The sequence below is a fragment of the Quercus robur genome, chromosome 6, assembly GCF_932294415.1.
Source record: "Quercus robur chromosome 6, dhQueRobu3.1, whole genome shotgun sequence".
Classification (NCBI taxonomy): Eukaryota; Viridiplantae; Streptophyta; class Magnoliopsida; order Fagales; family Fagaceae; genus Quercus; species Quercus robur.
Window position 1 is genome coordinate 47107143 of NC_065539.1, and position 15206 is coordinate 47122348.

At 34.4% G+C, this 15206-nt stretch overlaps 2 protein-coding genes and 1 pseudogene across 2 annotated transcripts; 2 read left to right on the forward strand and 1 right to left on the reverse strand.

Annotated features, from left to right (window-relative positions):
- Positions 1-18: 18 nt before the first annotated feature.
- Positions 19-3777, reverse strand: LOC126690279 (potassium transporter 5-like; annotated as a pseudogene).
- Positions 3778-8115: 4338 nt separating this feature from the next.
- On the forward strand, positions 8116-9136 carry LOC126690280 (uncharacterized). The gene is made up of 3 exons (XM_050385393.1): positions 8116-8274; positions 8354-8579; positions 8766-9136. Exons 1-3 carry the CDS (start codon positions 8116-8118, stop codon positions 9134-9136), a joined length of 756 nt encoding a protein of 251 aa, XP_050241350.1.
- Positions 9137-9456: 320 nt separating this feature from the next.
- Positions 9457-11062, forward strand: LOC126689104 (uncharacterized). The gene is made up of 2 exons (XM_050384153.1): positions 9457-9762; positions 10439-11062. The coding sequence occupies exons 1-2, from the start codon at positions 9487-9489 to the stop codon at positions 10967-10969; spliced, it is 807 nt and encodes a 268-aa protein (XP_050240110.1). The 5' UTR covers positions 9457-9486; the 3' UTR covers positions 10970-11062.
- The last annotated feature ends 4144 nt before the right edge of the window (positions 11063-15206 follow it).

Genomic DNA, 15206 nt, shown 5'->3' on the forward strand with positions numbered 1-15206 from the left:
ACAGTGGCTGCAGTGGCATCAAACACTACATGGTATTTGAAACATGATGATCAAGTAGATGTTTGTCTTCCATATCATGACCATCACAAGGAGAAAAAACGAAGATGTGATTGTAAATACAAATGCCACTGCAATTCCTATTGAAAGAATATCAAGAAAAAAAGTTGGAAAGACTTGCACATGTAGAATTCAAAAGGAAGTTAACAGAAAATTTTTTCTTTCTTCACAACACAACATAGTAAAATAACATATTGATACAAAGAATACAACTTTAAGTGTTCGTTTGAATGAACTGTATAATGGAATTAAGTTGTTTATTATGTTTATTTAGCTTATGTACAACGTTTTGAAGCAACTTTTTCCTAACTTAATTTTAGAACCTAAAAAGTCAATGAAAATAAACTCTCATAAACAAGCACAAAAGACATTTTTTTGTCTACTTTAACTTCATTTTAGGACACTTCATTGCTTTGAAACATCATCATCATCATGGGAAGAGGATTTTGAATAAGGTTCTCTCTAGGTAATGCATGACGCTAAGCCACAAGACTCTTAATATTTTTATGGCTTTTGAGTTTTGACAAGTCTTAATTTATATCAACATCCAAATAAATCCAAAAAATTGTACAATTGTCTTTTACTACCTCTCAAAATTCTAAAATTATATTAAAAAATAAAGAAAAGTTTGAGGTGATTTACCATAAGCGTTCCCTATCTTCAATGTATTTTTGAAGCCAAGAGTGACACCCACACAAGCTAGCATTAGAAGGGTGTTGATCTCTGGTACATAAAATTGCCCTTTGTATTTAGCGGATGTGTGCACTACCTTGACCCGTGGGAAACACCCAAGGGCCAAAGATTGTTGGATGATGGAGAAAGAAGCGGAGATTAACGACTGACTAGCAATGATGGCTGCCATTACAGCCACAATAAACATTGGCCAGTACAGTGGTTCTGCATAAGAGAGAGTCATGAAAACAAAGATACCACCTCAATATCAATGATAGCAAGAGGAAAAAAAACCATATTATAAGGAATAGTAACGTACTTGGAACAGAACTATAGAAGGCATTGCTAGCATCCTAATTGTGTTTCCGGAGATATGAAGCTTGACCAAAGTAGGCAAGAACAATCGAGGGAAAAACTATAGTGCATGAGCTTATCAAAATTGAATGAACACTGAAGTGACCAAGATTTGCAAACAATGCTTCAGAACCTGACATTGTTTGACCAAGTTCACCACATAAGTAGCAGCTATAGGATTAATCCTAAACAAATAAGCAAAACTAATATTTTTTTAGTTTACAATAGTAAAAAAGAGCATGAGGTTTAGGCAAATTTCAAACAGATCCATTATACTCTTGGTTTAGTGCTGTTGGTCCTTAAGATATCAAGAATGACAAAATTGATCCCTTCATCACTTTTGTCAATTGTGACAATGAGACCAATGTTCCTCAGTAGTCAATAACATTAATTTAAAAGTGCAAAGAGACCTGTTTGAACTTAACTTAAACCTCCAATGAGTCTGTTTTGCATATTTCCATAAATTTATTGGTTTATGAAACTTCAAACAATACTTAAGACAACAATCATCTATTAGGACTATTCAAAGTAAGTTCATAGTATTGGACAAGACATTTGTAGAAAATTCAAAGCATGTTCTTAATAAAGGAAACCATTATTTGCAGTGAAAGCGCAATCAGGGATTTGAGATGGATTGATAATGAAGCTAAACTTAACCATTTTACTAGGAGCATTGTGCTTAGATCATCAAGGATTTTTTCTATTCAAAATTTACTATGATTTTAGAAATAATTCCAATCTCTACCGTAAATTGAATGTTTCTAAAGCTGAAACCTAAGATAGTAGCTATGCAATAGCCTAAGTCCATCGCTACATCTCATTTCTGTACATTCAAAGTGCTTAAACAATGAGATGAGATTATGATACACACCTGTTAGGCATAGGATGACGCCTCGAAGAGAAATCCATGCATTCTTCTTATTCCTAATGAAATAGTCAACAATATACATTGGATTGATTGCCTTGATAACCCCTGAATCATGCTTCACAAAGTTGTACATGCCAATAGTTCTGATGAAAAGAAACCAAATTGTTAGTACTGAAGCAAAACTTTAGCCAATTTTATCTATCCCAAATCTCTTAACTTGGAACTAAATAATCAAGATTCCTACTGAAATCCACATGATCGTATTATCAGTAAGCACACTAGTAGCTTTCTTAACTCCCCCCCATTGCTGACAATATTACACCAAGGAGGAAATCATAGTGTAAATTATTATTTAGAATATTAGATACAAAGAGTTCATGAAATGTGAAGTTATAAATAATTGTAACTAAGCTAAATGAATTGAATAAATAGCTTAATTTTTACACCATCTTAACCAACAATAAAGAGATAAGTAGGACTCAGGCATATCACTCTATTGTACCTAATATGCATGCTGTGAGGATGCCATCTCTCCAATCACCATGGAGGTGCCAAGTGTGGTCATGAACAAGATGATACTTTAGTATTTGGTTACTCTCAAGCATAGATTTGATAAAGGATGCTCTCTTCAGCCATCGGTTTGGCACATCTAGTCGGTAGTTAGACACTTTTTTGTCTTCAGCCTACTGGTTGGGCGTCAAGCTGACCTTGGTATAGTGGCATATGAGAAAATATAGAGCGAAAGTTCCTCCTGCAACAATACAATTTTCATTATAAAATAATGAATAGTTTGATGACAATGTATTCCTTGATAGCAATTCAATATGTAACATATCAACACCATTCAAAGTTCAAAGCATTATTATTGACATACTAATATAGCATCACCCAATGTCATTTTTATTTTGTGTGCAAGTGTTATCATCAAGAAATATTAATTTCTTTCTAATTATCATCTAGCAATAAAAATGAAGATCCAAGAACTACAATAACTAATCTATTAAAACAAATTGCTAAGCATAAGAGAAGATTATCAATTACCATCACCGTTATCGTTGGCTATCAACACAATGAAAACATACTTGATCAAAGTAATTAACATGAGTGAGTAAAAGATTAGAGACAACACACCAAGTATATCGTCATTGTGCTTAACCCCAGTAGGAAAAATGTCTAGTAACACATACAAAGGCGACATGCCCAAATCACCATACACAACCCCAATGCTCTGAAATGCTAGCTTCATTATGCTTCCCCAATCCAAGGCCTGCGCTCAAACACTTCAAATAAATAAATGATTTATTTATTTTTAAATTAAAAAAACATTTTTTTAATAAATAAAAGAAAAAACCTATTGCAACGAGATTTTCAAAGTATATCGTTGCAATATATGGAATTTTGCAACGAAAATCTAGTGTTGCATAAACTTATTACTTTAAAAAAAAAAAAAAAACCTATTGCAACGAGATTTTCAATGTAAATCGTTGCAATATATGGAATTTATTGCAACGAAAATCTAGTGTTGCATAAATCTATTACCTCGGAGTTTATTACAACAACTTGCATTGACTTTTTTGTCGTTGCAATAACACCTATTACAACGACATTAATTGTTATTACAACGAATTTTTTCGTTGTATTAAGTCTTTTTTCTTGTAGTGTATTGTAAGAATAATAAAATTTGAGAGAGAGAAATAAAATACCTGAGAAGATCTAGGGACTTGATTGGAGGTGAATCTATCAGCCTCTAAATTGAAAGAGTCAAGTCTAACAAGGTTTTTCCTAGAAAGTTTTCTACATTTGAAACCGTTGTTAGTCCCATGCATTGATCAACTTCATGTTCATGTTCTTCTTCTTCTACATTATTTTCTTCTTGTGACCTTTGTTAGGTTCTAAAACTTTAGGTTTAAATGTATTAGAATTTCATTTTTTAATGTTGGTAAACCACGATCAAAATGTTTAGTCTTGTTTTAGACTTGCTCAAAGTATGTTTATGTGTAAAGTTGGAATCGAGTGTACTGTAGGATTTTCTGTATAAATCTGCCTGACTCGATCGATCGAAACTCGTGCAGATTATTTTTCTGCAAAATTTTCCAACTTAGCCCAAGCCCATTTGACGTGTAGAGTTTTATGTTTTGCCTTAAGTATAAAAGGAAAAACCCTAGCCACATTTTATAGTTGTTGTTTATGCTATGTATGTGAATCTCTTGTGAGATCTAGAGGTGTTTGCCTTCACATATACTTAGGGTTATCAAGAATCAAGATTATGTCAAGAACATGATGATTAGATCAGTTGCTGCATAAAGAGCTTAAAGATACACAAGCGGGAGTGCTTGTACTTGCTGTGAATCCAAGAAAAAAGTAGTCCGTGGACTTGGAGCTGTTATGTGGTTGTGGTAGTAAGTTTCCTACTCGAGGTAGCAATAGGATGTTAGTGGTCTAAGTCGCTATTATGTAAACTTCAATTCTTTCATAGTGGATCTGTTTTACCTTGAGGATAGCTAGATTAAATCCTCCCCAAGTTTTTTACTAGTTTGGTTTTCCTGAGTTATCATATCGTTGTGTTATTTATTTTCTGCACTTTACAATGATATGATATATTTGTGTTAACCTAGATTTGAATAATTTAACTAAGTAATCACTTGGCTAATTGAATAAACTTCAATTCTTTCATAGTGGATCTATTTTACCTTGAGGATAGCTAGATTAAATCCTCCCTAAGTTTTTTACTGGTTTGGTTTTCCTGAGTTATCATATCGTTGTGTTATTTATTTTCTGTACTTTACAATGATATGATATATTTGTGTTAACCTAGATTTGAATAATTTAACTAAGTAATCACTTGACTAATTGACTAGGTTAATCTGGTTGTGTTTTAAAGGGTCTAAAAACGTACAACCTTTCTTCTATGAAGTCACTATCCTCCATCCCAGTCGAAAACACAATATTCTGACCTATCTAAAGCTTCAGGACATAGGACTTTTGATGGAAATGATAAAGCTCTCAAAGCAAGTTTATTTATGGGCTCAAAAATCCTCCAAGTAATAGCCTATTAATTGATAATTCTATTGCAATTTCGTGATATTTTTTGCTTTTCTTTTTAATCATAATTTCTGTAACTATCAAATTCTTATAAAGAAAAATAACAACCTTGTTAGATATTTAAATTTTGCACTAGCCTATATGGTAGAGATTTAATTCTGTATGTAGTCTAATATTTGTTACAGTAAATAAAACAATATTCTGATTTCCAAAAGCGACTCATTTCTTGTATTCTACTTTAATTGTTTACTTAAATGCAAGGGGTTGAGAAGTTATGGATAGGAGTTTCTATATGGCAAGCATGGTATATATATATATATATCAAGTTGTGCTCCACCAATTGTAAAATGCCATAGGTCCAACTTTTATGGGCAGACAATTTTTATTCCTTTTTCTCAATTTCTCTTTATTTATCAGATGGATTGATAGTGGGAAAGAGGGGGTGAGATTTGAATCATATGCATATGACACCATAACAAATGTCATTATTATTGAACTATAACTTTGTTCAATATTTAATGTTTTGCTTTATACTAAACTAATTATATAATGATATTTTTCTCAACCAAAAAAAAATAAAAATTGCATAATGATATGTATCCGATTTTTATTTTATTTTTTTCATTTTATACTTTGTTTATTTTATGAAGAAAGAAAAAATAGTATGCAACAAGTTTATTATATAAAGTGGAGTAAAAATTAAATTTTTAAAAAAAGTGGAACATGAAAAATTGGATAGAGAATTTTCAGTCTACAATTGACTAGTCATGATAATACAAATTAATTGTATTACTTTCTGTATTTCACTTTATTTAAAAAAAAAAAAATTGTATTCCACATCGTACTCCATTTACAACTTTATCATGTATTCTTTTTACTTCCCTTATAAAATAATTGAATTTTAAAATTTAAAAAAATAAACACATGACATACCAAAATTGATACAATATAAAGTAAAACATAAAAAATGGCAAGGTAAATTTGTATTCAGTCCCACATACATGGTTTCACTCAAAATTTTTAATTACACCTTGGCACTTTGCTTCCTCATTTTCACCATGCTATTCTTTTTTTCTTGTGCATTTAGATACGTTTATCTTTTTATTAAAACTCTCTCAAAAAATGGAAAAAAGAAAAAGAAAAAGAAAAAAAAAGATACATTTATTTTCATATATAAAATGGCCGAGAAAAAGGGCCCTATGGCCTTTTAAAAAAATGCTCCCTCCTCCTATATTTGTTAATAAAAAATTTAAAATTTTGTTTAAATTTTACTCAATTAACACCCACATATTTTATATAAAAAAATATTAATTTTTTGTTTTTGCATATTTACCTTATATATGAATGGAATTTTCATCTTTTTTCTCAAAAAAAAAAAAAAAAAAAAATCGACCACCTTATTTTTTTTATATAAAAAAAAAAAGTTTAAAAGCTCAGGAGCATGGGTGCGTTTGTTTTGGGGGAAAATGATTTCAGAAAATCATTTTCCCCCAAACCCTGAAATCATTTTCCCCCAAACCCGCGTGTTTGGTAGCAACGGAAAATGAAATTTTTCGGAAAATCATTTCCTGCTGACCAAAATTTACTCCTTTGACCCGGAAATGATTTTACACTCTCATTTTCACTTCAAATCATTTCCGGGTCACGCAAAAGAGAGAGAAAGCGAGAGAAAGAACACAAAAGAGAGAGAGAGCGAGAGAAAGAACGAGAGCCCAGCCAAACGCCAATCCAGCCAAACGCTGATCCAGCCAACGAGCGAGAGAAAGAAAGAAAGCACTCCCTCCAATCCAGCCACCGACACCGATCTACCTCACGTCGGTCACGCCGAGCTCAGCCAGACGATCATCGAGCCAAATGCCACAGACCCACGGTGAGTGAGAGCTCAAACTCATACCGATCCAGACCAACGCACTCGATCCAGCTCAGCCAGTCGATCACCGGTCCAGCCAGTTCGATCACCGAGCCAAACACAGACTCGCGGTGAGTTTTCCGGAATCGGTTGACCATCCACACACTCACCTCACCTCCGACCCACACATGTCTGATCCATAAACTCACCTCACCGGTCCAACCCATCCTCCCGACCCACCTCCCGATCCGATCTCTGCATTATATATATATATATATTTATTTATTTATTTATATAAATATTTATATAATTATTTACTTTTTTTTATTTATTAATTTTTTTAATTATCCATTTTTTTTATTAAACTGTGTATTTATGGGTTATGCATATGAAATTTTGGAGCTTGATTGGTAGCAGGTTATTTAGGATTGGTTTTTGGTGATTTTTTTTTAGAATTTTGGAGCTTGACTGGTTATGCATGATTGGTTTTTGCTGTGATTTTTTTTAGAATTTGGCTAGTTGGGTTATGTGTAGAACTTTTGCTGTGATTTTTTTTTTTTTTTTTTTTTTTTTTTTTTTAATTTGGGTAGTTGGGTTATGTGTAGAAATTTTGGAGCTTGACCCATGCTTGGTGTTATTATGTTCTTGCAGTAGAATATATGTGTGTTTAAACCTTAATTGAAGGTGCTTTGGGTATATACTATATAGGTGATTGTAAAATGTAAATAGAATGCAATGTGATGGTATTGTGATATATCAATGTGCAGTTATCAATGTGATGGTATTGTGATAGTGTAAATAGAATGCAATGTGATTTGGTACTCGTTATCAATGTGGTTTGGATGTTTTCTGTTTGTGGCTATTTTTATTTACTGTGTAATCAATAGCATGCTTGTTTACATACCTCTTAGACCATAGTGTTTGTGATTTTGTTAGATGAAGAAAAAAACCAAAGCCGCAATTCTTGCCTCAGTTGCATCTGTCCTCCTTGTGGGGGTTGCATTGTTAAGGAAATTGCGATGTAGATGTAGACAACTGCCTAGGGCGCCTTATGTTAACCATGCTGCCGAGAGAGAGGAATACATAAATAGTATTCTGCATAGAACTGAGAGACATTGTGTGAATAAACTTAGGATGAAACCTATAGCTTTCCACCACTTATGTCACATCCTCACTGAGGGGGGAGCACGTACGCCCGACTATTCACATGTCTGTTACGGAGCAAGTGTTCATTTTCTTACATATTATTGGTCATAATGTGAGGTTTCATGTAATGGGTAGTCGGATCTATAGATCAATTGAGACTGTTCATAGATACTTCAAGGTCATCCTTAGGGGGGTCCTGAAATTATATAGAGCTCTAATAAGACTGCGTAGCGAAGATACACCCCCAGAGATAAGGAATAACAGAAGGTTTTACCCATATTTTAAGGTAAATATTGCGACTTGTGCATTTTTGTAAATTGTGAAGATTTATGTAATTTTCAACCATTATATCTGTCGAAAATTAGGATTGTGTTGGAGCAATAGATGGTACACATGTTCGTGCATCTGTGCCACCTGAAATACAAGGAAGATTTCGTGGTCGCAAAGATGAAACCACGCAAAATGTGTTAGCTGCCATTAGTTTTGACTTAAAGTTCACTTATGTATTGGCTAGATGGGAAGGCAGTGCACATGATTCACGTTTGTTAAATGATGCATTTGCTAGGCCAGGGGGATTTTCAATTCCCAATGGTATTATACGATTACTTCACCTTTTTGGTTTATTAGTTTAATAAATATTGTGCGTTTTCCTAAGCATAGTAGTGATTTGGTTTTATTTTTTAATATATGTAGGTAAATATTATCTTGGTGATGCTGGGTATGGTAATAAAAATGGAATATTGTCACCGTATCGGAGTGTGCGATATCACTTGAAAGAGTTTAGTGATCGTCCTCCTGAGAATGCGCAAGAATTGTTCAACCTTCGACACTCTTCATTGAGAACTACCATTGAGCGAGGGTTTGGAGTGTTGAAGAAACGTTTTCGAGTGTTGGATGCAGAACCATTTTGGTCTTTCCCAACCCAAGTGAAAGTAGTGTTAGCGTGTTGTGTGATTCATAATCACATTATGGGGGTTGAACCAGATGACCATATTATGGAAGATGTAATGAACCAAGTAGAGTCTAGTGACCATCAACAAGAAACACAATCACGTCGGGAGTCCGTCGAAGATAGTAGATCGTGGAATGCTAAGAGAGATGAGATATGCCAAGCCATGTGGTCTGATTATACCAGGAGTGGAGAGTAGTACTTTATTTAGATTTCTACGATTGTAGTGTGTTTTTTCTTTTTGTTTTTTGTAAAGACAATGTATTTACTATAGACTTTTGGTGGTGTAATGAAAAAGTATTTTCAACATTACATTGTTATTTGATGGTATTACATTGTCATTTCCAGTGTTAGCATGTTTCATTCTGTTATGCACATTTATAAGCGTGGTTGTATGTGTGTTTGATTTGTTGTTCATGTTCCAAGCATAATTACTAAATGCTACTCTCATTTTTAAATGCTACTCTTACTATACTATTTTCATATGTAGTAATGTCAAAGGGCAAAGAGAAAGTTAGCAACAACAAGCAATTTAGGTGGCTGCCACCCATGCATGAAATGATGCTTAGGATACTTACAGAGGAGGCTACAAAGGGCAATAAGCCCTCTAGTACTTTCAGGGCCGGCTCCTTTGCTCTTGTAGCGAAGGAGATAACGGCCCAATTCGGGGTTGAGTGCCACCCGTCCTATGTTGACAACCGGATGCGAACTCTAAGGACCATGTGGTCCACTATTCAAACTCTTAGAAAGAAGAATGGATTTGGTTGGGACGATAATCTGAAAATGATAACTTGCGACGCTAAAACATATCAAGAAGAAGTTATGGTATGGCTTCCAACTATATTTTCTTAATATAGATGATAATATATGTTTTTGCCTTTTATATGAAATTTATAGTGTCATTCTTTTTAGGATTCCATTGCTTTTATAAGGTTTTTCAAATATAACTTTCATGTCACCTTAGCTATGTATTATATCTATACATACCTATGTGTTTTCATCTATCTATATGTGTATATGTGTCTGAGCTACAATTTTCTTTGGTTCTCTGTTTGGTTGCTAATAAAATGTTGGAAAAGTAAAGAAAAGATTGATACTTTCTTTTTAAGGTTATTTTTGTAATGGGCTTTTCTCAACAATGACTTGGGAATAATAGGAAATTAAGGACCCACTGTTTTCTTTGATCTTTCTATTTGGTTGCCAGGAAAAAGTGAAGGAAAGAAAACAAAGTTTTTGACCAAAAGATTTGTGCTTGCTGTTGTAATTTTTTTTTTTTTTTAATTGGGCTCTTTCAGCAGTGAAGTGTGCATAATAGTAACACAATGTATTGACTTGTTCAATCCTTATTTGAGAGTTTTCTTGCATTACTTGTTTGATTACTGAGAAAATGTAGGAAAAAGTATGGAGTCTTTGCTTTAATTGTTATTTCATAGCCTTTTATATTGAATTTATGAGTGAAGTTATTATTGCATTGTTATATACGTTCCTTTCTCCCTTACAGGCGCATCGAAAGCATGCAGAATATCTAAACAAAAAAATTGACTTTTATGATGAATTAGCGATTGTTGTGGGGAAGGACACAGCCACGGGTGGCTTTTCTAAGTCTTATGTGGATATTGAAAATGAGCCAGACAATGGGGATAGTGTGGAGTTTGTTGCAGACAATGTGGAGGAAGGTGTGGTTGAGAAAGGGAAGAATGCAGTTGAGTCATCCACCACTGGGTCGGGAATTTCCAAGTCCCGCAAAAGAGGGCGTGCACCTTCTAATGCTGATGATAGTGTGCTAACTGATCTATCTGATCAGTTGAAGGAAATAGCTGTGGCTCTGAAAGAAATCAATCGGGGTCCGGTGGATTACACAGCTCTATACAATGAGGTAATGACTATGATGGCGGATGGATATAGCGAAGATATGCTCGCAACTGCCTTCCACCATCTTTGTGAAAATGAGAAGACAGCTCGTGGATTTCTAGCCAAGAATGCTAGGTTGAGGAAGTTGTGGTTAGATGGTTTTTTGTTCGCACAAATTTAATTTGTTTATTTCATGTTGACTGTGATGGTAGATTTAGGAATTAACTTTTGTTGTAGTACTAGTATTGACCTACCATTGTATTATATATGTAGTCTTTTTTGGGACGATACAATTGCCCAAATTATCTATTTGTACTATTTAGATACCACGAATAGGTATCATTTTTGTACACCATGGAGGTGTAATGATTTTAGGTGAACGATTGATGTGACTGTTTTTATATAAATATTATGGGTATATTCAAATGATTATTTTTGATGTTGAAGTGGATGATTATTTTTGTACTGTTATAGATATGTCTAGGCAATGCAGGTTCTTGAATTTGAATGATTATTTTTGATGTTGAAGTGGATGATTAGTTTTGTACTGTTACAGGTTTGTTTAGATAATGCAGGTACTTGAATTTGTAACACATTTCATATTTTCTGTAAAATGATCCACAAACCAAACACTGGAATTGATTTTCTGTAAAAAAACGAATTTCATTTTTTGTAAAATGTTTGACCGAACCAAACATGGGAATTGATTTTCCGTAAAGCATTTTCCATAAAATGTTTGGACGAACCAAGCACCGGAATTGATTTTCCGTAAAATGATTTCCGTAAAATGTTTGGACGAACCAAACACCGGAATTGATTTTCCGTAAAATGATTTCCGAGATAGCCAAACAGCCTGAATACATTTTCCTTTTCCAGAAATTAGCATTTCTGGAAAATATATATTTTCCGGAAAACATTTTACAAGAACCAAACACACCCTTAATGTCTAATCTTTTTCCTGATAATATTCACTTTTATTCTACCATATATAACTCATTAATTTCATGAGTTTTTAAAGCATGTGTTCATGAAAATATATGAGTAATACTACAGACACAAACTATTTTACAATATTATTACAAACTGCTAATGTGGCTTTAGAATTTTCCAAATAGTTATTATAAGTAAAAATGTGATGTTAGTGATGGATCGATCCATGTTAGAACGAGTAAAAATTTGCCACATCAACAATTTGTAAAAATGTTGTGAAATAGTTTGTGTCTGTAGCATTAATCAAAATATATAAGTATTAATGGGCCTCTTTATATATATATATATATATATATATTTTTTAAATGTATTAATACTCATTTAAAATTAATTAAATCGTACTACTACTCATTTAAAGTATTAATATCTCACTAGCTACGTCATTCTATGACTATCTTCTGTCTTGAGACTACGCATGTAATCAGTGTCTTCCTGTCTTGAGACTGTGCATGTAACCAGTTTCCTCCTAGTACTCCCAGTGACCATCTTTTAATGGACAACAACATCAACGTCAAAGAGTATGAATGGACTGACAGTAGTGACTCCAATTTCAGTATTGATTTGTTTGAAGAAGAAATGGAGCCTGATCTACTATCAAGTGATGAAGATGAGGTGCCTTTTGCAAGGCATGGTCCTTTGGTTATACCTGATGCAAAGGATGTTGCAAGTCAAAGGGAATTCTGGAACTTTTGTGCCATTGGGTTTATAATGGACTATAGAAAATTCTCTGTTCATCGTTTACAACACATTATCAACCATGTATGGCGGATCATAGGGAATGTAACTATTGTTAGTAGGGATTCTTACTTCTACATTTTCCATTTTGAGTTTCTGGAGGATCTTCACCACATCTGCCATGAAGGACCTTGGGCTGTGGATGGTGCCCTTTTGGTGGTAGAAAGATGGAGACCTAATCTAATATTAGGGAATTTGCAAAATAACTTCATTTCCATGTGGGTTCAGTTCCACGGATTGCCTTTAGAGTACCAATACCCTGAGTTAGTGGAGAGAATGGGGCAGATGATGGGCATAGTGGAGCGTGTGGATTGGAAAGATACTCTTCCTAGGAATATTCGTTTCATGAGGATCAAGGTTCGTATTGATCCGTGGCTACCATTGATTGTTGGGTTCATGCTCCGTTTGGATGATGGGTCAAGGGTCTTGATACAGTGTCGTTATGAGCGTCTCCACAAGTTATGTACGAGATGTGGGCTAATCGGGCATACAATGGGGCATTGCTCTCATAGTTTGGATGATGTGGAGGCAAAAATGGCCCATTACCATCAATTTTCAAAATAATTTGCCCAGAAACACTGTTTCCAAACTATATAGCAATATACCACTTTTTTAGGTACTCGAGCTTGGCAAGCTCAAGTACCATGTTTTTTTAATCCACTATCGCCCCATATTCAAGGAGCCCTATAGTGGCGTTTTTAAGCCCTATAGTGACGTTTTCGGGCCAAAAAACGCCACTATAGGGCCCCTTGAACCTGTTATGGGGACTTATAAAAAATTTTTTGCAGGAAAACGCCGCTATAGGGCCCGAAAACGTCACTATAGGGCCCCTTAACTTGGTATGGGGCTTAAAAACGCCGCTATAGGGCCCAAAAACGTCATTATAGGGCTTAAAAACGCCACTATAGGGCTCCTTGAATATGGGGCGATAGTGGATTAAAAAAACATGGTACTCGAGCTTGCCAAGCTCGAGTACCTAAAAAGTGGTATATTGCTATATAGTTTGGAAACAGTGTTTCTAGGCAAATTATTTTGAAAATTGATGGTAATGGGCCATTTTTGCCTGATGTGGAGGTAATGTTGTTTAGACAGAGGCTTCGAATACAAGAACCATATCAAGTCCAGTACAGGTTTGATGGGCTTCAACCTCAGTTCACAAATGAACTTCGTGCTTTTCATAATCATCGGAGAAGATGGACTACTCAAGTTCGTTTTGGACAGGTAACCTAAAACCCTCATCAAGCTTATATAATGAATACCCTGATCCCAGTACACCTAGCACATCCCATTTCCAAAATGCAACCAATTTACCATCTAATCTGATTCAAGTCAATCCCACTTCCATCATACAGACAGCAATTAACGTACTAAACCTTAACATCATGGACCAAAATATCCAACCCTCTCAGAATATACATATTGAACCACCCATTGTACCCCAAACCCCTGTTAACTCCCCTGCCACAATGGAATCCAACCAAGAGCATTTAAATGACATTCTGGGTAACCATAATACCCCTGTTGACACCAACATACCACCCATCTCAAACAGAACATCCTGGCAACCACCTACAAATTCTAATTTACAACGGGCTTGGACAACTTTTAACATACCATCCTTTTGGAGTTGACAAGTCATTTGTGCGAAACAACCCACTCATGAAACTGGGCGGTGAAAAGATACTTGTTCTCGGCGTTTGTCAACACTTTGCTCACCCTCTTTTGAGCAACAAAATGTTCTCCTTTTAAGTTGTCCCGTCTTTGCTTGCTTTACAAATTGTTTCCTTACACTAAAGCCAATCTGTTGAGCATATTCTTTGTAAAATTCATAAGCGCTATCATCACAATCAAACTTCATGCCAACTTTTGGTACTTCTACATTTTGCTTGTCATGTCTACTCGGAGACTCGGAGTGTTTGATCTGCTTGGACTTCCATGAGTAGGTTCTACTTAATCCTCCTCATGTTGATCAACTATGACAACACTCAATTCATTTTCCAATACAAAGCTTTGGTTAGAATCCATTATCTATAGTCAAGATAGCACATTCAATATTCAGAACCCAATCAAGAAAAGAAAAAAAAAGAAAAAGTACTCCAACTAACAAACAGCGTAATATATAAACAGTAAGAGCTTAACCCGTCAAAAAATACTCTCAATACATTACTTACAAACACTAAGAGTCATAGAATGTCTGACACCTATTTAGTAAACAAATAAAAATATCATCAGTTAAACACTTAACAGCATGACCATTGGTGAGTTTGGCAGTATTTTCCAGTAGCTGATTTTTTTGATAGGTGAGACCAAAAAAAGAAAAAGAAAAAAAAGAAATATTTATACACACACAAACGAAAGCTTATTTTAATTTCTTCTTTTTTTTAAGCTAGTCCTTTTGTTGCTAAAAAATGGATTTAATAAAATATTCTTGCTAAAATAAGAGGATGTCAATCGCATCACACTATATTAAAGGGTCCAACTCTATTTTCACTAGTAAAGACTAGTTACTAAAGGTAGAGCAACTGAGAAAGAATAAACTGTTTTAGCATGATGTTGATACATGAAGGGTTTGACATGCTTTCAAGTTTAAACCCAAGCTTCAATCATGAAAACAAAAATGATTACTAGCACTCTTGGACAAGAAATAAAGCAATTTTGAAACAATGGGATCAAGTAACACCACACAATCGAGG